Source organism: Rattus norvegicus, chromosome 10, assembly GCF_036323735.1.
Source record: "Rattus norvegicus strain BN/NHsdMcwi chromosome 10, GRCr8, whole genome shotgun sequence".
NCBI lineage: Eukaryota > Metazoa > Chordata > Mammalia > Rodentia > Muridae > Rattus > Rattus norvegicus.
This window is the reverse complement of record NC_086028.1, coordinates 54,291,709-54,313,897: the sequence shown is the minus strand read 5'-3', so window position 1 is coordinate 54,313,897 and position 22,189 is coordinate 54,291,709. Positions and strand designations below refer to the sequence as shown.

At 53.8% G+C, this 22,189-nt stretch overlaps 2 protein-coding genes across 5 annotated transcripts; both read right to left on the bottom strand.

The window, feature by feature from the left end:
- Nucleotides 1-93: 93 nt before the first annotated feature.
- Nucleotides 94-14,896, bottom strand: Per1 (period circadian regulator 1). 3 transcript variants are annotated; one of them, XM_006246613.5, is made up of 23 exons: nt 14,741-14,896; nt 9,191-9,597; nt 8,971-9,069; nt 8,723-8,877; nt 8,503-8,624; nt 8,216-8,417; nt 8,051-8,102; nt 7,803-7,945; nt 7,370-7,448; nt 7,191-7,297; nt 6,866-7,019; nt 6,666-6,774; nt 6,452-6,583; nt 6,180-6,285; nt 5,906-6,077; nt 5,692-5,819; nt 5,291-5,470; nt 4,458-4,691; nt 3,020-3,630; nt 2,336-2,522; nt 1,968-2,157; nt 1,507-1,657; nt 94-981 (listed from the first exon to the last, which is right to left on the bottom strand). In XM_006246613.5, the coding sequence occupies exons 2-23, from the start codon at nt 9,463-9,465 to the stop codon at nt 688-690; spliced, it is 3,882 nt and encodes a 1,293-aa protein (XP_006246675.1). In that variant the 5' UTR covers nt 9,466-9,597; nt 14,741-14,896; the 3' UTR covers nt 94-687.
- Nucleotides 14,897-17,240: 2,344 nt separating this feature from the next.
- Nucleotides 17,241-21,475, bottom strand: Vamp2 (vesicle-associated membrane protein 2). Of its 2 annotated transcripts, NM_012663.2 has the most exons (5): nt 21,026-21,109; nt 20,400-20,520; nt 19,734-19,892; nt 19,595-19,646; nt 17,241-18,994 (listed from the first exon to the last, which is right to left on the bottom strand). In NM_012663.2, coding segments are annotated over exons 1-5 (351 nt in total). In that variant the 5' UTR covers nt 21,028-21,109; the 3' UTR covers nt 17,241-18,977. The 2 variants fall into 2 exon arrangements, with proteins under 2 accessions (NP_036795.1, XP_006246655.1); XM_006246593.5 differs by having other exon boundaries at nt 17,241-19,646; nt 21,026-21,475.
- Between the last annotated feature and the right edge of the window lie 714 nt (nt 21,476-22,189).

Genomic DNA, 22,189 nt, shown 5'->3' with positions numbered 1-22,189 from the left:
TCATCTACCCACTTAACATTGCAACCCTTGCTGGTGGGAGGGCCACCCCCTCCCCTCACCCAAACTCCCAACTTCATTTCACAAAGTCTTGGGTTTTTGGTTTTTCATTTTGTATTAAAAAAAAAAATAACAAGACACAATATCAAAAACACAAATGTCATTGGTAGAGGGTAGAGCTGAGAACACCTGGGTCCCACCTGAGGGGCAGCACCAGGGACTCCATGGTCCACCAACCTCCCCCACCCTGGAGCAGCTAGGGGTTCACGGACCTGGATCCTGCACAGATCCCAGGCTCCCCTCCTCCCATCTTGGGGTGAGGTGGGAGAGTGAGCTATCTCCCTCAATAAATAAGTGTAGCCCCAACCCTGTGACTGGGACTCGGGCTCAGCTGGGATTTGGAGAGACCACTTCAGCAGCTTGTCAGCAGCCTTAACCAGACGGACAGTCTCTCTCAGCAGGATGGGAGCAACTCCTCCAAATTGGGCTGAAAACTTCCACTCTGCTAAGAGGCTAGAGGCAGCTCCTAAGCCTTGAGCTGGTAATGGGGGTCCTGCCCCCTATGTTGGGAGAAGCTGGGGCAGTTTCCTATTGGTTGGTCCAGCTGTATATATCTTGAGTTCTAAGAATCCCAACATGGTTCAAAGGAAGCCTCTCATTAGACTGCTGTAAGTGGCGCCCAAATGGAGTCTAGCTGGTGCCATTCTCTTCTGCAGGTAAAGCTGGACTGGAAGAGCTCCCACCTTGTTCTTCTTCCTCCATGGCAGAGTCCTGAGAGCTTGAGCCCTTAGTCCCAATTTGGGTCTGGGCCTCCTCACCACCATCACCCCCACCCCCGCCAACACCACCTCCACCCCCGCCAACACCACCTCCCTCGCCTCCACCCTCTTCCATAGGCTCCAGCCCCAATCCATCCAGTTCTGAGAAGAGAGGGTCGTCCGAGTGGCCAGGATCTTGAACACTGCTACCACAGTCCACACAAGCCTTGGAGGGAAAGGGGAGGAGTTACACAGGATCCTCACTGGGAATCTGCTAGCCCAGCATCCCAACCTTAACCTAACAGTGAGACCCAAAATACACTCCCAAGAAACCAGTGCACACACGTACCTACAGTCTAACAAGGTAGGGAATCCTCTACTGAGGGGACTGCAAAGCCCAACTTCAGACACCAGCACCCACCCACATGGTGGCTCAACTCCTTAACTCCAGTTCTAGATTGCCTTCTTCAGATTTCCACAGACACCAGGCACACATGTGGTGTATATACATATATGCAGACTAAACATTCATACACACACTGGGATCCTACTATGCGGTAGGAAGTTCCACAGAAACTCGTGAGGTGGTGTGGTTTAATACTATATAACCCAGCAGCAGGTTTGTGGAATTAGCACCCTTCAGAATTAATGATCCAAAGACACTGATATCAGACACTAGTCCTAGATCCCTTGGACTTGAGATCAGTATCTTCTAGCCTAGTCTCTTCCTGGCTTCCCCGACTTCTCTCACCGTTACATCGAGGGCCTGAGGCAGCTGGCCCTTCCGGACCCAGGAGTGCACAGCACCCAGTTCCCGCCGCTGGTCCTCTGAGAACCGTGGCTGTTGTTTCTGCATGGCCCGGAGCCTCTCCCGGTCTTGCTTCAGCACAGACGCTGCATCCCTGGTAAGAAAGGCAGAGGCTAGGACTCTTCGCAGTTAAGACCCATGGGTTAGCTTTCGTCTTCAGCCACGAGTCCTGAGCCTGCTGTCTCCTGTGCTGTCCTTGAACAGAAGGAAGCTTTCTACACCGGGAAATCTACCCTCAACTTGAGAACTACTGATAGGGCCCAAAGGAATAGGGGCTTATGCCACACCGGGCACCTCCAGATAAGAGCTAGCCCCAGAAGACAGAACGTCAGGTTATCTGGGCAGTGCGAGTAAGCGAGTCTCTCTATTTCTCTGAAAGGGACGATGAAGCCTCTACACCTCACCTGGACGGCACCTGGTAGGTCATCATGACATGCTGGTCAGCGTTGGCCATGAGCAGCCAGATGGGATCCTGGAGCACATACTTAATGACCTGGTCCCCAGGCTCAGTCCTGGCCTGAGCAGCTCCAGCTTCAGCCTCTGAAGAGTCGATGCTGCCAAAGTACTTGCTTGTATGGCTGCTCTGACTGCTGCCTGTGGAAGGGTGGAGAAGGCCAATGGAGTCAGGCTGGCTAACACATTCCCTGAGAGGCTTCACCAGGCCACCCTTCTCAGGCCATGTGTCCAACCCACTGGCCTTAACAAGTGGGCCAAACTGGGGTGTGGTCTCCCGCCTTCCCATCCCTGGGAAATACTAGACAGCACTACTCACGAGTGATGCTGGCTGAGGTGCTTCCCCCTTCGTGGGATCCCGAACCAGACCCAGAGCCCAGGCCGGAGCCCAGGGAGCCCGAGGCTGCGGAGCCTGTGCCAGAGCGAGAGTCCTCCTGGAGCAGTAACTCTAGCAGGTCACTGGAGCCTGAAAGTGCATCCTGATTGGATGACTCCGTGACCTCCACCTAGAGGAGGAGGGCATTGGAGGGGACAGGAAGGCAGTAAGGAGTCACCACCATGGCTCATTTTCAATGCTTCCACTGTTGAGGGGAACCAAAGGAGGTACACCCAACCCAACAGATCGTTGTTCTTTGCTCCATGACACAGGGCCAAGCTGAGAGTTGACAGTAGGGAATGTAATGCCGGACCCTTTCCAAGTGGCAGATACACTCTCAGAATGTCTACAGATGTATAGTGGGATGTCCTCGCCTGCCACCTGTCAGACAGACAGAACTGTCCCTTCACAGTTGACTTCTGCTTCACTTAGAAACACAGTCGGCTCTCCCACCCATACCAACGCCAAGAAGCTGAGAACCAGTCCAGGTAGCAGCAACCAGGCAGAAGAGGGTCAAGGGCTGAGGGCACCAGAAGAGGGGATAGAGGGCACCAGAAGAGGGGGTAGAGGGCACCAGAAGAGGGGGCTGAGGGCACCAGAAGAGGGGTAGAGGGCAGTGTTGCTCACCAGTCTGGGCTCTGGCTCAGCAGACTCCTCACTGGGAGGCAGGGGCCCAGCACTACTTCCGGGGCCTCCTGCAGCAGCACCCCCTTCAGTGCGGGGGGACTCCTCAAGCTGCAGCAGATTGAGCTGGAGTGGGGAACTGCATCTTGAGTTGAACAGTGGGGAGTCTGGGCGGTGGGGGGGGCTGGGAGGTGGTGGGGGTAGGGATGGAGAAGGTGAGTGGGAAGCAGGTGTAGGTGGCCCCTCAACAGGAGCCTGGGATACCCCATATGGGTAACTAGTTGGGGAAGGGAATAAATAGTTAGGGAGCACCAAGGCCACCATTGGGGTCACTAAGGGAGAAGGGAAGGTAGCAGGTGACACAGATGTGGGGGCAGGAGGAAGCGGCTGGGGTCCTCCTCGAGGGGAGAACACTGGGAGTGGGTAGGGCTGGACCACTGCTGGGAAGGGGGTAGTGGCTGGTGGGGGTGGCCAGGGTCCAGAAGAGGGCACAGGTGAAGGATGAGACACATAGCAGGGGGTTTCGGGTCGGGGGGTCTGGTGGTGGCGAGAACGCTTTGCTTTAGATCGGCAGTGGTGTCGGCGACCAGAGGGAATGGGGCCATGGTGGCAACCTGTGGGGAAAGACCAGGGTTAAGAAGGAGACTGCCACCTCTCCTGCTGAAACACTGAGAAGAGGACAAGTAAAGGGCAGACAGAGCTGCTCAGCCTGCATGCAACAGACAGAAGCTAGGGAGTAGGGAAAGGTTCAGGGCAGAATCACAGGAGCCGGGAGACAAGGGGGTTTATTGTGAAAGGAGCCAGCGAAGGGCAAGGTTCCATGATGGTCAAGCTGGGGGTGTGCAAAACAGAGGCACACTAGCAAAGAGAAGGAGGCAAAGTGGGTCCATAGGCAGGTGACTTCAGTCCATCTGCCAAAATCCCTCAGGCCAGGCCAGCCTGGACACTTGTCCTGCCAGTTGAAACTGTGCCTGCCTAACTCATGATGGAATGATGCAGTGGGCAGAACAGCCCAGGGGGCCTCAGTGCCATAGCCGCCTGCAAAGGTCTCCTGCAGGTACCTAGAGGGGCTATTTCCCATTTGCCCTTCAAGTCCAACCCCAGCCAAGATTGGCCCAGAGTCAGTGATGCTAAGTCCTATGTGGGCACATTTTTTCCTTGCTCCCAGGCTAGGACTGGAGTATTTTACCTGGAACCAGGCACTTCCACCTGCTTGTCTCAGTGCCAGCCCCTCAGGCTTCCCTCCTCAGCTTACAGCCTGGAACCCTGGCCTCACAGGAAGATGCTATCTAGAAATCTAACTAAACATGGTCCTGCCAGTGAAGGCAGCATCGCCTGGGTCCCAGAGCAGATACATTTCCCCTCACCATCACTTTACCACCCCCTGCAGCTGGCTGCACAGAAAGAAGCTCAAGAAAGCCCAGGTGGCTGCCCCGCTCACCAGGGGCTGAAGGCGCCACAGAAGAGGTGTCAAGCCCACGAAGCCTGCCGAGGTCTCTGAAGCGGCTGAGGAAGGCTTGCTCTTCCTTCTGGGTGTGCAGGGACAGCACGGCCTTGGTCAGACCCACTGGGCGATAAGCATCTGGGGCTGGGTCAGGGGCTACTGTGGGGCTGGGGGCTGGACTGGGGGCTGGACCAGGGGCCAGGCCAGGCAGGTCTTCCATCATGATGATGTCTGAGAAGGGTGAGATGAAGGAAAGGTCACCACAGCCTCACAAAGCCTCCCTTTCCAACAACCCAACCAACTCTGGCCCTGTCCAACGGCCAAGGCCTGAGGCCCAGATACTCAAGGCCACTTCCTTGCCCAGAGGAAGACCCGGGCTCTTTCCCAGGAGAAAAGAGGACACTTAGTCTCCACCCATGGCCAAGACCCTGCCCGAAATCCCTGGGGTAAGTAAAACCTCTTCTTTACAAAGGAAACCTTCCCACATCTTGCTTTTCACATGGATTTAAGGTCTACCCAAGGACCCTGGGGAGTCTCAGTCTTCCCTGCTTTAGACCATCTGTGGTCAGCACCTCAGGACTGGACCTCCTCCCCTTAACCCAACTTTTATGGTTCAACTGACAGTAAGAACAGGAAGGAGGTTGGGGGCGGGGGTGGCAAGCAGCAGAGGTTAGTTGGGTGGGGACAGTCAGGAACAGCAGATTCCCCCAAACTAAGAAGGTAGCCTCCTTCTCTCCATTGGGGGAGGGGAAGAAAGGTAGGTAAGAAAGAGCTCTGGCTGAGGGACCAAGTGGGGCCCAGTCACTACCCCCCTCACTCCATGCCCATACCCGACTCCGGGGGCTTCTTGTCTCCCACATGGACGATGGTGGAGCTGAAGCTACACTGACTGGTGACGGACACCACGCTCTCTGCCTTATTGGCCAGGGCGAGCGGGCTCAGGGTGCCTCCCACCACTGGCTCCTTCCGAGGAGTTGCCCCCTCCCCAGACAGCACTGCTGACGACGTATCTGTGCGGAGAGACAGCACTGGTTACCACCTCTGCCCCTTGTGAGGTCAGGAGAAGGATCCCAGGGAGGAGTAGAGAAGGATTGGCTAGAGGGAGGAACCTGGAGATCAGGAGGCAGGAAAGGGGGACCAGGGAAGAGCAGGGGAGCCTAAGGCAGAAGTGTATAGGCCTGGGACAGGCTGGGACAGGGCAATGGGAGCCAGGCATGCACTGGGTCTTTACCTTTCTTGGCCCCCACAGGAACTGGACCCGCCCTCTGCTTGTCATCATCAGAGGCTGAAGAGGCCGTGCAGGAAGAGGAGGCACATTTACGCTTGGTTGTGTTAGGAATGTTGCAGCTTTCCAAATACCTGGGGATAGATAAAGCAAAGGGTTTAAGGGCAGGGCCTGGGCAGGCAAGGTAGGGCCGAGGGAGAAGGTGACTGGCAAGCCTCACCTGAGGATGCTGTCCAGGCAGTTGATTTGCTGGTAGGAGCAGCCAGAGGACTCTTTCCTCTCTGGCTCCTCAGGGGCCAATGCTAATGAGGCTTGGTCAGGAGCAGGGGCCACCTCCAGTTCCGGGTTTGGGGACTGGCAGGGAAGGACTTTGGCCTTGAATGTACCTGTAGCTGGGGCAAAAGAAAAAGAAACAGTAAATGGGTTGGGAGTGAGGGCCAGGGGACCCTCAAGCCTTACTCCTCATCCCGGGGTCTATGGCAGTACCTACTCACCAAGGAGGCGGGGCCGGGGCGGAGGCTTGGCCCGGGACTCAATGAAGAGCTGTTGTCCCTGGTGCTTTACCAGATGCACATCCTTACAGATCTGCTGGAAAGTCACCTGTGGGGCAGCAGAGCACTGGGCAGCATTGGGATGGCAGTACCAGGAGCCCAAGTATCAGTAAGAAGACCCGGGAGCCTGGGTAGGGGTAGCAGGAGGGACTGCAGTGATGATCTGCAGTAGAAGGACAGCCAGAAGGAAAGTCACCATGGGCGACGGTACTCACTGGAGCAGGAGGCCCAGGCCCCTCAGCATCACCCCCATTGCTATCACTGGAGGAGCCAGGGCTGTGGAGAGGACCAGGGGACATCAGAGGGCCAACTCCACAGAGCCCCGTGGTGCTGGAGCTGTGCACTGGCTACAGCAAGGAGGAGGATGGATTGGTTAGTGTCTATACCTCTTCCTGCCCACTTCATTCCTGAGCTCTCCTCCACGCTCACCTGCAGCAGCAATCGATGGATCTGCTCTGAGAGCTCCTGGATATCAGAGTCCAGGGACGGAGCTGGACTGGGAACTGGGGGTGTGAAGACGTCCTCATTCAGGGGTGCCCTGCAGGGTTGTAAAGGCAGACTCAGTCATTTCCCTAACCCTGTCATATTGCCCCATCCCCAGCGCCAGCTCAAAGACACAGTTCGCTTACGTGCGCACTTTATGGCGGCCCAGCACGAAAGCCACCTTGCGGCTCCAGGGGTGCACAAAGCCGGCCCAGCTGGTATCCATGGTGACATATTCCCCATTCCGAGCACAAAATCGAATAGGGGAGTGGTCAAAGGGCTGGCCTGCCAACTGCAGAACTGTTGGTGGAGGAGAGAGTGGGTGTCAGTGGATTGGGGAGCTGAATAATGCGGAGAAAGAGACACACAGATACTCGAGAGAGCAAAGCCTCAGGAGACACCATCACAAGAACAGTTAAGAAGCCCTAGGGACAGGCAGGGAGGACAGGAGAGCAGGAGAAGAGAACTCACTCTTCTTATGAATGGCCAGCATGAGAGGTCGGTCCTCAGGATGTAGAAAGAGAAGTACCGGAGCCCCCAGGAGATCCTGGGGTAGGTAACCCAGCAGTGGGGCAGCCCTGCAATGGGAGGAGACGTCAGACCTTGGTCTTGGCCCTGGCCACCCACCTTCATCCAAGTCTTTACCTCACCTTTCATCTACATCCTGGAAGAGGCAACTTGGTGTGTGCCGTGTGGTGAAGATCCTCTTGTCAGGAGGAATCCGGGGAGCTGCAGCACAGAACATGTAGGTTGTAGCCCCAGTGGTCCAGCTCCTCAGCCCTCCTCTCTGCCTGGGGTCTGGCTGCCTGGCATTCTTCCTCCCAGCTCAGACCTGGCTTTAGGGCCTACAGGGTCTGAGTCATCTGGTGACTCACACCAGAGAAGACACTGAGAATCACCCATGTACTCTTTCTCACCGGTCACAGCTCAGCCTCCACGCAGGGTCTGAACTCCCCGCCTTTAATACTTTTCTAATCCCAAGGACTCAGCTTGTGCCTCCCAAATTCATATCTTGACCTGCACCCCATCCTAGAGGAAACCCTTCCTCCCCTCATCCCCCAGGCCCGGCCCTAGCCTGTCCACCTTCATAACCAGAGTGGATGCGCTCTGCAATGAGCAGGCAGCACGGCTGTGCAGGGGCCCCATCTGAGACACGAATCTTGGTCACATATGGGGTTAGGCGGAATGGCTGGTAGCGAGGCCCTGGATCCCGGTCAGGCCCTCCTCTGGCAAGGGAGAGATGAGTGTTAGAGGTTTCCAGGGGAAAGCTGTCCCACCCCCTTGTCACAGACCATAGTATAGAGATGGCAGGATGAGTAGGAGAGGCCTACCTGATTCGGCAGAAGACAGACTTTTCCTGGGTGAAGTCCTTGAGGCCTGAACCTAGAACAGATGGGAATGGAAGTGAGCACAGCCAGCGCCCTTTCTGTCCTGGGCTGAGGAGAACCCACAGCATGAAAGCTTTCAAGCCTCTCCACAGAACACTGGTACTATACCTGCAGAGGTGCCAGTGCCCCAGGTGGGCAGGCGAGATGGTGTAGTAGAGCCATAGAAGACACCCACATCCTGGGGAGCTAGGAGCTCTGAGAAGCGAGCACCCCGAAACACATCCCGTTTGCAACGCAGCAGGACACCTGCCTGCTCCGAAATATAGACAATCCGGCCTGTCAGGAAGGACACAGCCACCGAGAAGGTATCCTAGAATGGGACCAAGATTGAGAGAAGATTTAGGAGCTATATGAGAATGAGAGTGTGTGCGCACTGAGACCCAAGCTGCACCGACCTGGTTGCGGAGAGTGTATTCAGATGTGATATGCTCCAATTCCTCCAGGGTGTAAGTAGACATGTCCATGGCACAGGGCTCACCCTCCTCCAGGCTCCACTGCTGGTAATATTCCTGGTTAGCTGCAGGAGAAGGGAATCCCAGCCATCTTCAGTAAGGAGAAAGGCCCCCATACAGTAGTCCATGCCCTGGCCACACCCTGCCAGGAAGCACCACTCACCCTGCACCTGCTTGACACAGGCCAGAGCATACTGGAGTGTGGCCAGGGTCCCAGAGCGGCCCTTTCCCCGACGCTCTGGTGGCAGCCGAAGTTTGAGCTCCCGAAGTGCGGTCATGAGTTCTTTCTGGGTCCTGGCTCGAGCTGACTGTTCACTGCTGCAAGACCCACAGGTAGGAAGGGGCAAAGACATTAGCTCCAGAGTCTGGCCCCAACCCCCAGACATCTCCCACAGCCCTCACCCCACACACCTGCAGCCACTGGTAGACGGGTTGTCCTGCTCTGAGCTTGCACTCAGGAGACTATAGGCAATGGAGCTGCTGGGTGGGGATGGGCTCTGTGAGTTTGTACTAGAAAAGAAGTAACAGGCTAAGTGAGGGCCACGTGGTCAACAGCCTCATACTATCATACACATTCACACACACACACACACACACACACACACACACACACACACACACGTGCACACACCTCTTGCTGCTCTCAGTGGTCTCCAGCAGAGCTGAGTCCTTGCCATTGCCAGAAGATGAACTGTGAGAACTCCGCTGAGATGCACCCCTGGACTCGTGTCCATTGGATTCATTGCCACTTGAGCCATTGCTGTTTGCATCAGTGTCATCAGCCAGGCTAGGGCCTGGACAAGGCCGATGCTGTGGGGCCCCAGGGGATGGAACTCCTCCAGGACAAAAAGGTTCTCCGGGCCTGGGGTCTCCTCCCCCATCAGCCCCTTCTAGGGGACCGCTCATGTCTGGGCCATGCAGTGGAGGACAAAACAGGGAAGGTGAAGAGGCCACAACGGGTACACAACAGGGCTTTTGAGGGCTGGATAAAGAGGTAGGACGCCTGTCTCTGAGGGCTGACTAATTTAATCACGGCACCTAGAAAAAGAAACCAAGAAGGAATGGTTGGCAAAAGCTGAGTTATTAACCCCACAGCACCTGCTGGTTACACTCAGTCCTTCCTCTGCCTGTCCCAGGCCTGGGGTTTGCAGTAGAAAGGTAAGTTCTGTTTCCTATTCCCCTAAGGATACCACAGGTAGGAAGGCAGCTCTCTTAGGCCATCTCTTACACCTCTTGCCAGTGTGCAGTGAGTACAGCCCAAAAAATCCACTACAACTACACTGTGGGTCAAAGCTTGCAGGTTTCCTATGCCCAAATTCTCATTAGGTCCCCACTTGGTCTGGGACTTTGAGGCCTCGGCGCAGGGGGTGAGCTGATCGCCTCCTATATTTAGGCTTCCGGGCTAATTTTATCCGGGGGCGGTGCCACCCCCGCTGCACATGCGCGCCGATGTGCCTGGCCCCACCACGCGCTTCCGCCACAGCCGCGGTCGCCAGGGAAACCGACGTCAGCCGCTGAGCTCAGCGGTTGCTGGAGGGACCACAGGAGGGCAGGAGCGACCCCTCCCCCAACCCCTATCGTCCTGGAAGTGGGAAACCGACCCACTCCGATACTGGCCAACACATCTTCATACTGGCTAACAAGGTTCAGGGCAGCACCGGGATGGGGGAAGAAGGTCACCCACCGTAACAAATCCCCAAGGCCCAGACAGCCTAGGAGCCAAGTGAAGAATGACAAACTAGAGAGACTACAGAAGCAAGTCCTAGTTTCCCCACAGAGAAATATGCGGCCTCTACTCTTCGTGGAAACGCCCCCATCCTCGCTCTTGCCTTGAACAATATTCTGATCAAGACACTGCTTTTCTTTCTAAGGCCCCTACCCACTCCCAAACGCCAAGACTGGAGTTACCACTTGCCATAGGCAAGGATCCATGCATCTTCCTTCGTCCCTTACTCTTCTAGTTAACCCTACCACCACATCAATGTCTTAGATAGAGGACACACAACCAACATAGTTTTTCCTCTACTCCGTCTAACCACACCCCCATCCCAAGTATTTTCTGAGCTCCAGGAGAAAAGGGAAGGAAGGCTGTGGCCAACAGCAAGAACTAGCGCTGGGAACAGGATGTTCCAGCCTGAAGCGGCTGACATCACGACCGGCATAGGGCCAGAAATTGGAGGAAGACCAGGAGCGCAAAAGCCTGAAGGGGGTCTTTGGACCAGGGCAAACCCATGGACTCCCGAGTGTCGAAAAATGGGTGAGGGGGTCGTGTTTGTAAAGGTCTCGTAGGTTCAGATGGCTGCCCTGGAGGAGCAGGGCAGGAGGTTAGGTGAGTGAATAATAAACGCAGACATCGTAAAGGGTTGAGTTAAACACCTAGAGCCCCAGGGGCGGGAAGTGGTGGGCAGTGACAGGAAAGGCGGATTTCTGTTTTGCTCTCTGAGAGCTGAAAGTGACCCATCAGGTTGGAAGTAGTGGTGGCCAAGCTCCGGGACAAAGACTAACCCTAGGATTGCAGCAGGGATCCCTACCTGGCCGTTCGAGCGCCCTCCAGCCGCCTGCCGTTTCGGCCCGCAACCGAGAAGCTCCGCGAGGCTGGGAGGCGGGTTGCATAATGCCAGGCCCTGCCCCTCATTGGCCTTCTGCCCGAAGAGCCGCAGGCCCCGCCCCCCCGGTTGGCTAAGGATCTCTCCCTGGCATCTGATTGGCTACTGGCCCCCACTGAGGTCAGGGCTGTGTCACACACATCCTTGCACGTGGACTTGGGTGCTGGTGCTGGGCTGAAGGGCCTCAGACACCGCTCAGTCAGCCAATGCGCTCAGGATGCCTCATACAGTCAATAATGAAAGGGAAGTGAGGGAGGGAAATTACTCCTTTTCAGGGAGGATGCCTGGGCCACAGTGGGTGCTCAAGAGAAACCTACTTCCTAAGCTGACACAACTTTGCAGACACCTGCCCTGGTGCCAGTTGAATGAAATGTCTGAGACCCAATGGAAGTGGGAGAAAGGAAAACCTAGGCTGACATTCCCTGGCCTCTTCCCAACCTTGTCATCCAACCCTTTCCTCTGACACTTCAGATCCCGAGAGAAGGGCAATTGAGGGTCCACCTGTCATTAAGAAAAGACAGCAAAAGCCAATGGCTACTGTGAAAGGAAACAAAAGCAGGTGCTTCGATAGCCAATCAGAGAAAAGGTCTCCAGGCAGCCTCCCTGGTGACTAGTACTGCCTCTGCAAAGGATGCAGCCACCCACATTTAGGGCTGCCCCAAAAGTGGGGGCCAGGAAGCCAGGACTATAAAGGGGGCAGCAGAGAGGGCAGTTGAGGCTGTAGGCAGAAAAAGGAGGGGTGGCGAGGGCTTTTTATTCCTGCTACTTAGAAAGAGAAAGCCAAGGTTCACGAACCCAGCAGCAAACTCATCTGTCTCATTCACTATACTCCCAAGCAGTAAGGTAAGTCTGGGCGTCAGGATTTGACGCACAGTAATCCTCGGTAAACAGGATGGTTTTGTTTCTATTAAGGATAGGTAAAGGTAAGGGAGTCTCAGGAGAAGAGGAGGCAACAGATTACATTTAAAAAAAAAAAGTGGAGCACTGATTCATAAAAAGTGAATAGGGTCTTGATTTAGGGGGCTAACATGCCAGTCTGGGTCCAGGAGAGCTGCAGTGACACAGCCCCTTTTTCTAGACCTGTGCTGAGTAGTTCTCAGGCTTCCCTGGAAACGTAGGTGGCAAGTGAAGAGGCCACCACGCAGCTGCTGACATAATCAGCTGTAAGTGCACGCCCCACGCTGTCACGTGGCTAACGCTTTCCTTAACAATGGTGTTTCCCTTGGAGGAGGCGGAGAAGCAGGGTTCTATAGAAAAGCTGGGACACAGAAGTGTTATAAAATAACCCAGAAAAACAGAAGCAGGAAAACACAGAACACAAAAGACACGAGAGTCTGAATTCTCAGCTTCCTCTTCCTGAAAATGATACTGTTCTCCTGCCCCCTCGTACTGTGCTGTGACCCTGTGCTCTCTCTTTTTTTTAAGACCCCTTTCTCTTTCCACAGCTCTCAAGGATTTAGGTGTGATTCCTCTGACCCAAAGCCATTGCTCGCCCACTTCTGTATCTGTTATTTACACAGACAAAAGGTTTCAGCACTCCAGCAGCCCCCACCTGATCCCAAGGCCCAGGTTGTGGGCCTCACAGTTCCCCACAGTAACCAGGCTCTGCTGCCGTCAATGGAGAAGAGGGGGCGAGAGAGGGAGGTGACGTCAAAGCGGAGGCAGAAGGCGGGGCGAGGCAGCCGGGGAATGTGGGGCAGGGAGGCTGGAGAGGCAGCGGTTTGGGAGGCGGCCAGCCCCAGAGGGCGGCGGCCAGCGCACTAGGGAACATCGTGTTCTCTTGGCCGATGGCCCAGGACATGCACTCAGCCTTGGCGCCTCCCCCAACCCAACGACAGCGGTCCTGTACAAAAGCCAAGGATTCCTGGAGAGACGGTTAGGAGGAAGGGGTCCCCCTCCCCCGCCCCCATCCTGGTTCTCTTTTCGGGACTTAATTTTGCCCTCCCCTCAGATGGTTCTTACAGCTCCTGGCGTTGGCTTTTCCCCTTCACCAAACTGTACACAGTTGCTGGCCCAGTACCAAAGAGTTAGGGCGGGTAAATTGGAGGCCCAGGTTCTGTGAGAGAACGCACCTTTGCTCCTTCCCAGGGGCCCCCTTCAGAGGCAGAATTTCTAGTTACTATTATAGCACAGAGTGGGGGGTCTTGGAGGGGGGTTTCGGGGAGAATGGATTTAAGAAGTCAAACTGGAACATAGCAAATAGTCTCAGTCTGGGGCCCAGATCTTGGGAGAGGAATACAGGGGAGGAATGATGGAATTTGGGCTAGTGCCCAAAGACAAAAAAAAAAAAAAAAAAAAAAAAAATCAGGAAGAGGGAAAAGAGGAGTCATCAAAACGTGCAGAAAAACAGCCACAGCATGCACACAAATCCCTAACTCTATCACTATTGTTTTGTTACCTTATAGTCTGTAAATGACCCAAGCGCTGTGCTAACAACTTTATACATACTGTTCTCATTTAAGCCACCAAACAACTGAAGGTAAATATCACCCTCACTGCACGAGGAACAACTAAGACTCGGGTAGTTACTAAACTTGCCTTCCTTGTCTGCTTCATAAACATGTTCTCAGCTTCCTAATAATGGAGCCCAAGGTTCAGCCCTAATGATGGCTTGTCCTACTGGCTTGTTACCCTTAGGGACCCTGTGAAGTGTTACCAAACTTCTACACTGCATTCCAGCACCGTCAAACCAGTACTGTCGGGGGAGTATTCCCCTGCTTCTAAGCTTGGTGCCTAGAACACCGGGTGCATCCATCCAATGCCTTCTCCTTTCCCCTCTTAGCCTGATCTCAAGGCACTGTTTGTGCTCCATGCACGTACCATCATAGTTCATTTTTTTCCTATGCTCAAAATCCCCTGAGATCATCCAGGCACAAAACTTTCCTTGGAATCTCACTTCCTCCCTCTCCTACCTCACCCCATGCCCGACTGTCTAGACACCAGAGCAGTCTTTTGGTAACTCATCACCTCTAGCAGCTCAAGAGTAGACAAGCCGGTATATAGAAACCCTCTTCCCTATCCTCCCTTTCAGAATCCGACAAATTACTTGACCATTCCTATTTCTAAAGCATGTCCCTGAGGCCACGATACTACCCTTTTCTCTTGAAAAAGAAACCTATAGTCGCGATGAGAGCCATTCGGTCAAATGAGCACACCAGCCTTACTCAGATCACCATGCTATGTTCCCGCCTGCCCTACCAGGGCCTTTCTCCAGCCTCAAGATCTCTACCTCTTCCGAGTGTTTAGGGAGCCTACCCAAACCATAACCAGCTCTTAGGGGTTGTATCGCAGGTGCTTCGGCACCCTCGATGGCTGAGGACTTCTGAGCACCCTGCGCTAGGCATCAGCGTCCAGGGACTCTATAGAGTGCTGAGAAATCTGATGCTGGTAATGCTCATTAATGTCCCCCTAGAGCTTAGTTTGTGGTCCCTTTCTCCACAACCATCAGGCATTTCTGCAGCTAACACGCATTTGCATGATCTCAAACACACACCACGCCACTGACACCCCTTTTTGCCGAGCGCACCTCCCCGAAAAAAACAAGTTCGACAGCCCCGGAATAAGGGGCTACTCACAGTTCTGAACGCACGTAGAATCCAAATTCTTCACTACTGTGGCTCCTCCACAGGCTCCTCCAGGCCCTCCCACCGCCCGTTTCGTCACGCCTCCTTAGCTTATTGGCTCAGAGGCGCCAACCCATGCCCCGCTCCGCGTGCAGCCGGCAAGCCCTTGCAAAGCAACCATTGGCATTTCAGACCGCAGTCATTGTCCCATTGGACAATATGACAACCGGTAGTGATAGAGCCACGTGAGGGAGGGGGCGCCTCAGCGCGTTGATTGGACATCTGACCGGAAGCCACACCCCCACCCACTCCCAACATTTTTATTGGCTGTGGAGACAACCCTGCCCTGCCTAAGTCGGTGACGCAAATGCTAGCCCTGCCCTAAAAACTTTCTCATAGGCTGAGAGGTCTCAGAGATGTAGGGAACACGTGCAGGCGAGCTCACGCGGCAACTTGTTTACCCAGAAGCTGGGGATTTTCCTTGACGACACTTACCCAAGACAGCGGAGTCTGCGCAGGCGTGCAGAGCGACTTGTACGCAGGCGTAGATCTGACAGACTGTGGCGTAGTGAGGATACTTTAGAGACTCTGGCATTACAAGAGGCTCCTGGTGCCAGAGCTTTGTATCTCTAATGATCCCCAAAGCTTAAAAAATCTGAGCACTAGACTGAAGATGTCATTAGGTTGCATGGCAATGACGGTGAAATGACAGTGGCCTCCTATTTATTTTCTATGGGCCTGGACAGTGAGCCCCTTCTTCCAAACTCCAAGAAGGCCGGCTCACTACCCATAACCTCACAAAAGAGACTGAGATCCAGAGATTACATAATCTGTGAGAATTAAACCATGTATATTGATAAAAGAGCTAAAATCTGAACCCAGGTCCCTGACACCTAGAAGGTAGCTTGGTATTATAGGGCTATGGAAACATTAAACCTATTAGTAATTCCAAGAATTAAACGCAAAAGGCCTTATTTAAACTCTCCATAAGGTAGAAGTTAGGATAGACTGTAAGACACCTCAGCACTTTAGAACCTCAGAAATAATCTCCAATGGAAAGGCCTAAAAATAGCACACATCTTTTTTTTTGGGGGGGGGTGTTCCAGACAAGTTTCTATGTATTGCTCTGGCTGTCTTGGAACTCACTTTGTAGACCTGACTGCCCCCCAAACCTGGATGGCTAATCTGCCTGCTTCTGCCTCCCTAGTGCCTGACTCTGAAAATCTATTTTTAAAAGTACCTCTAATAGTTTTTTTTTTTTTCAAGACAGGATTCTTTTGTGTAACATAGCCCTGGTTGTCCTAAATCCTTTGTAGACCAGGCTGGCCTTAAACTCACGGAGATCCACATGCCACTACGTCCCAAGTACTGAGCTTAAAAGTGTGTATCATCACCCCCCCATCCCTCTATTAGTCCCTATTTCTTGGCTAGATATGGTGATGCACACCTTTAATCCCAGCACTCGACAGGCAGTTGAGTATGTATTCAAGGCCTGATCTACACAGTGAATTAGTTACAGGACAGTCAGAGAGCTACATAGTGAGATTCTGTCAAAAAATTTTTTTTCTTTTTTCTTTTTTCTTTTTTTTTAGACAGGGTCTCATTATGTAGACCAGGGTAGCCTCACAGTCAAAAGATCAACTGTGGGGTTGGGGATTTAGCTCAGTGGTAGAGCGCTTGCCTAGGAAGCGCAAGGCCCTGGGTTCGGTCCCCAGCTCCGAAAAAAAGAACCAAAAAAAAAGATCAACTGCCTCCAATATACTTGGATTAAAAGCCTGCACCACACCTGGCCCTCTAGTGGTTCTTAGCCAGTCCTCCCACCCCAGTCTCTCTATTCAACTGCCCTGGAGAAGCAAGGATCCCCATGAACCAGCAAGTACTACACTCACTGGCAGTGACTAGTCCCTCATGACCTGAATACAGAGGGCAACCAGGAACGCTACCTATTTCCTATATAGCTACATCTCAGTGATGCTCCTGAAGTACTTGGGGGTAGGGATGCTTACAGTTCAAGAGTTCGGAAGTAACAGCCACACAACACAGCGCAAGGGTAGTGTGCCGTCTATAGCTAGCTTTATCTCGTCAAGCTGACCCTTACAAGCATTCATTAACCCATCTGGATGTCTGGCACTGAGATGGAAAGGGGAAGAAATGCCCCACAGAAGTGGCCCAAGAGTACATGGCTCTGAGAGAGCCTAAGGGGTAGCTAGATGTGAAATTTAGGAGATAAGTTCTGTGGTAGCAGCACACCCCAGGCTAGGAGTGGGAAGCTGGGAATCCCAGACTACAGAGCTCACCTGCCTTAGACACCAGGTACTTTAGGGATACTTCCCATTCTCATTTGCTGGTGCCCCATGTGGTCACTTCGGGAATTACACTTTGCAAGGCCCCAAGGTCAGCACCTCCTGCAACAGGCCAGCCAGCTCTTCCCAAAGAACCTTTCAACCACCCCATACCCAAAAATCCAATACTCTTATTACTGATTAAGAAAAAGATTTCGGACACCACCTGGTTACTCATTACACGTTTATTGTACATTTTCACAATCTGGATGCGCCACAGAATTGGGGGCATGGGGCAGGGGAAGAAGGAAGGCAGGGGACACTGGGATAATATTGGGGGTCTAAAACACAAGCACCCCCACCCCCAGCATCTCTCCTACCCTTTCACACCACAGTTTAGATCTCCTTGGTTCCCCTCCACACAGAAAACCTGGTGTGTGTGGGGGAAGAGTTTGGGGAACACCCCCCCCAAGAGGCAGGTTAAGGGGCTGTACCCTCAGACCCCTAAAACTGTGCCATTTTTAAAGATTAGATCCTTTCTCTATCATTGTACCCAACAGGGAAATAGCTTGCTTCCCTCTCTCTCTCTCTCTCTCTCTCTCTCTCTCTCTCTCTCTCTCTCTCTCTCTCAGGGCTCAGCAGCCCTAGAGAAGGACAAGGATCCCCATCCTCCAGCAAGTCCCATACACATATTGGCAGTGACTAGTACCCCCACCCTGAATACAGGGGGGCAGTCAGAGGAGCTGGGCAGTGATGGGGGGTAATACCCCCCCCCAGGATTGGGGAGGAAAGTTTTCAGTCCAACCTCTAGCAAGGATGAGGCCAGAGATTTCAGGCAGGAATTAGGGGGGGTTCTGTTTTGTCCCACTCCTCCCCAAGGCAGTGATGACCCCCACACACACTAGAGCCACCCCTCCTCAAAGAACCAGATTGTGGTCAGCCTCCAGTTCTCCTGGTGGGAGGAGGCAGCAGATCAGGCAGATGGGAGGGAGGGAGACCCCCGGGAATGTCAGCTGAATGCCCCACACGAAAACTGGGGAGCAGGAATGTAGGGAGAGACCCCAAGTGGCAGAATTATTGGTCCATCATAACACACTGAACTCCAAGACACTTACACACCAGCTGGGGGAGGGAGAGGAGGGTACAAGAGGTGTGGAAAATGGGGTAAGGGAAGCAAACTAGACTAGAGGGGCTGGGAGGAGGCAACTTTGGGGTCCTAGTTCCCCAAAAGCCCAGGCTCCCCACCACCTGCAGATAATGTCGTGCAAATAAAAGTGTGATAAGAGGACCAATGGAAACTAACTCTTCCGAAAAGAAAGAAAGAAAAAAAAAAAACACAGAAGAGTGAAGAGTAATGGAACAGAAAGGAAGAAACCCAGGGAAAAAAAAAAGACAGTGTATGCAAATGATATGCTAATCAACATGTTGGAAGCTCCCAGAAAACCTTGGGATTCTTAGGACCAAGTAGGACCAGTCTTAGAGGCTCCCAAGGGATACAAAGATGCAACCTATGGAAGCCTAGACAGGTGGGGTGTTTTGTTTGTTTCTGTGGGGTTTGCTCTGTTTGGGGAGGGTCTGGAATTGTACAGGGAAGATAGGGGAAGGATTGGTTAAATCCAAGGGAAGGAGGAGAGGGGCTATTGCATAGCAGATGCAAATGAAGGGACTTGGGGCTGAACAGGAAAGAGGAAAGGGGGCAGAGGGTGAGAGAGAGAGGTGATGGGAACCTCAGGAAGGGGTGTTAAGGACAACCGGAAAAAATCTTCTAGTAATAAAACTACAAACAGACCAAATATATATAATATTATATATGTATAAATAACAGCTGGCTATTTACAGGGGGCACACACACGGACACACACACACACGGATCCAAGGGAGGGGGCTGAAAGATATGGCTGAGAGGTGGAGGACGGGCTGAGGGTGGGGGAGAGGCCCTTCTTAGGCAGGGCAGACTCCTCAGGGACTTAAGTGCTGAAGTAAACTGTGGAGAGAGAGGGCATGAGGAGGGGTAGGGGGTGGGGGAAGGGAAGGAAGAGAAAGACAGCAGTGTATCAGGCCTGGCCCTGTTCCAAACCTCCCCAGTCCCCCACTGACATCCCTTCTCTCTCTGCCTCAGTTTCTTCAAAGGGACTGCACAAGTGGGTATTGAGATCCCTTAAACGCCACGATTGCACAAAGGGGTATCAAACCTTTAAGGCACTGGCATGTGACGATAGCTTTCAAATAGTGGAGTAAGTGTATCCTGTGATTGGAGTTCAAGACCCTCAGCCTGACCTGTCTTCTACTCTCCAGTTTTAGAAACCCCAGACTGAGCTTTTAGGCTCAAAGGGTTCCTAGAAAGGCACCAGGGACCACCCAGTATTCCTATCCCCAAAATCTTACCCAGAACTACCCATAACAAGGGAAAATAAGGCTATAACACTCAAGTTGGGGCTCTACGTGAGTCAGAACTGCCAATAGCAGCAAAATGTGTTTTGGTAGAAGAGTAAAAACTAGGTCAATGACCTTCAAAGCCCCGACTCCACAGGGAAACCCTCTACTTCTCCAGGGAAAGGGCCCTGGCCACTCCTGCTCCACTCACCGATGATGATGATGAGGATGATGGCGCAAATCACTCCCAAGATGATCATCATCTAGGAATGAGAGGGAGGTGAATGAGGCGAGGTGACACCCCACTCACCCACTGGCCCTCCACCTGACCCCATCTCCTTCCCCTTTACCTTGAGGTTTTTCCACCAGTATTTGCGCTTGAGCTTGGCTGCACTTGTTTCAAACTGGGAGGCCCCTGCCTGGAGGGCATCTGCGCGATCATCCAGTTCCGATAGCTTCTGGTCCCGCTCCAGGACCTTGTCCACATTCACCCTCATGATGTCCACCACCTGGGGGAGGGGTCCACGAGGCAGGGGGGTGTGCCAAGGTACGCCTTAAGGAGGGCACTTCTTGAACATGTGCCCATTGTGGCACACATGGAACATGCACCCCGATGTTTTCAGGCTAACATGCCAAGGACATACACAGAACATGCTTAGCACACCTGGGGACATGCAAGGAGCACACATCAGGGGCATGCTGCTGCCACAGAGCTCAGATGCTCAGCAACACCCTCTATCTTTAGGGCTTGGATCAGCCTATCACCAGAGCACACCTGCCCCAGCTGGCACACCCCGGGCTAGCACAACTGATTCATCCTGCAGCCCTTCCAAGTGCAAGCTGACAGGGAATCAGAGAGGGGATACGGCAGGTCTCGGACCCAAACCCACAGGCATAAACTGTCATTACCTTCAACCCAAGATGGGCTCCCACACCTATTTGCCAGTCCCATCATCTTTCACACACACACACACACACACACACACACACACACACACACACACACACACACTCACCTCATCCACCTGGGCCTGGGTCTGCTGCAGTCTCCTGTTACTGGTAAGATTTGGAGGAGGTGCAGGGGGGCCACCCTCGCCGGCCGGGGCGGCAGGCGGGACGGTGGCAGCGGTAGCCGACCTAAGGAAGAGAAACGGATTAAGACTCCAGGCCTGGAGCCTCTGGCCCTACAGTCCGGGCTCCACCCATCCACCTGTCCATCCACAGTCCCTCCAGTCCTCTCTTGCGCGAGAAGGCACCCGATGGGAGATACAGTCACTTTAAGGCCCCAAAGCGGTTGAGCCGCGTGACCTTGAGAGACCCTCCTCGTGCCTCAATTTCCCCTCCTGTTAAATGAGGGCGACCTCCTTGATGCTGCCCGGGGTCGACCCGAAATGACTGACGGCCATGGTGACAGGGGCGGGGCGGAGGGTGGACGCTGGGTCCGCTCCCTCCTGCGGGCCATCGCCCGTGCCAGACCGCACGAGACCGGGTTCCGGGCACCAGCGCGCAGTCATGGGCACCAGCCTGGCCAGCGGCACGAGAGGCGCGGGCGGGACCCCCGTGTTTCCCAGCCCACTCCTTGGGGTGGCGGCCCGCAAGGGGCAGAACATCGCGGGTGGCGAGTGACAGGCGGCTGACTTACATGGCGGGGGTAGCGGGCAGAGGACTTGGCAGAGGCAGTGACAGCGGCGGCGGCTCGCGCTGGCTCCGACTGGCGCTGGCTACCCGGGACTGGAAGATGGCGGCCGCACGTCACCCGCATCCGGGCACTGCGGCGTGGGCGGGGCGCGGCAGGCGACACGTCTCTAGCGGACCGCGGGGGCGGGGCGCTGCAGGGCCGGGGGTCGTCTGGTTGGGTCTGTTGGCCTTAGGCTGTGGGCCCAGCTCGCCAACCCACCGCCGCCCCTAAGACACCTGACACCTGCCTCTTTTGGAAGGAACCCACAACCGAGATTCATACATCTCTTCCCCACAAATTACATCCTTCCTCATACTTGAAGAGGATACACAGGTTCTTACACCTTATAATTCGACGTCTCATCCTACAACCTGGTTCCAACACATGGTGTATGGGTTGAGGGTGAAAAACAAGAAGCGACCAAGATAGGTACCAGAGCAATACTAACTGGAATCCTGACACTGTAGTGGAGGGGGATTGTGAGAACTAATCTCGCCCATCACCCTGCAATTGAATGTCTCAAGAGAGATCTGAGGCTTCTTATTTCCTAGCAGGGTATGGGCAAAAGGAGTAACAGAGGCACACACACACACACACACACACACACACACACACACACAAAACCGGGGCAGGAGGGGGGCTGTGAAAACTGCCCCTCCTTACAAAGAACTTATGACCAGGTGTGTGTTTGGCAGTCAAAGCTTGAGCAGGCCCCACAAAAATTAGACAAGCTAAAGACTCTAGGGAGGGCCAAGACTGTCTGGTGGTGCCATAGGCTGGATCCCCACTGAAGTCAGCTGCCCCACCTCAGCTTTGATTCTAGCATACAACCCGGACTGAAAAGAGACAGTAGACAGGGTGGTCGTACCTGAAGTACTTAGGTTATAGGCACAACTTTACATGTGGATTAGTCCCAAACACATGACCTTGACAGAACCAACTGCCTCTCCCTGGACCCTAAAATTTAAGTGCATCACATATGGAGACAATATTTGTCAAATGGCTTAATCTAGATAACACTATAGGATATTATCTTAGACCTGGTCCATTCCTGACTGCTCCATTTTAAGTACACGAAACAGCCACAGCAGCTGTACACACTCCCATCCTGCATCTAGGGAGAGAGAG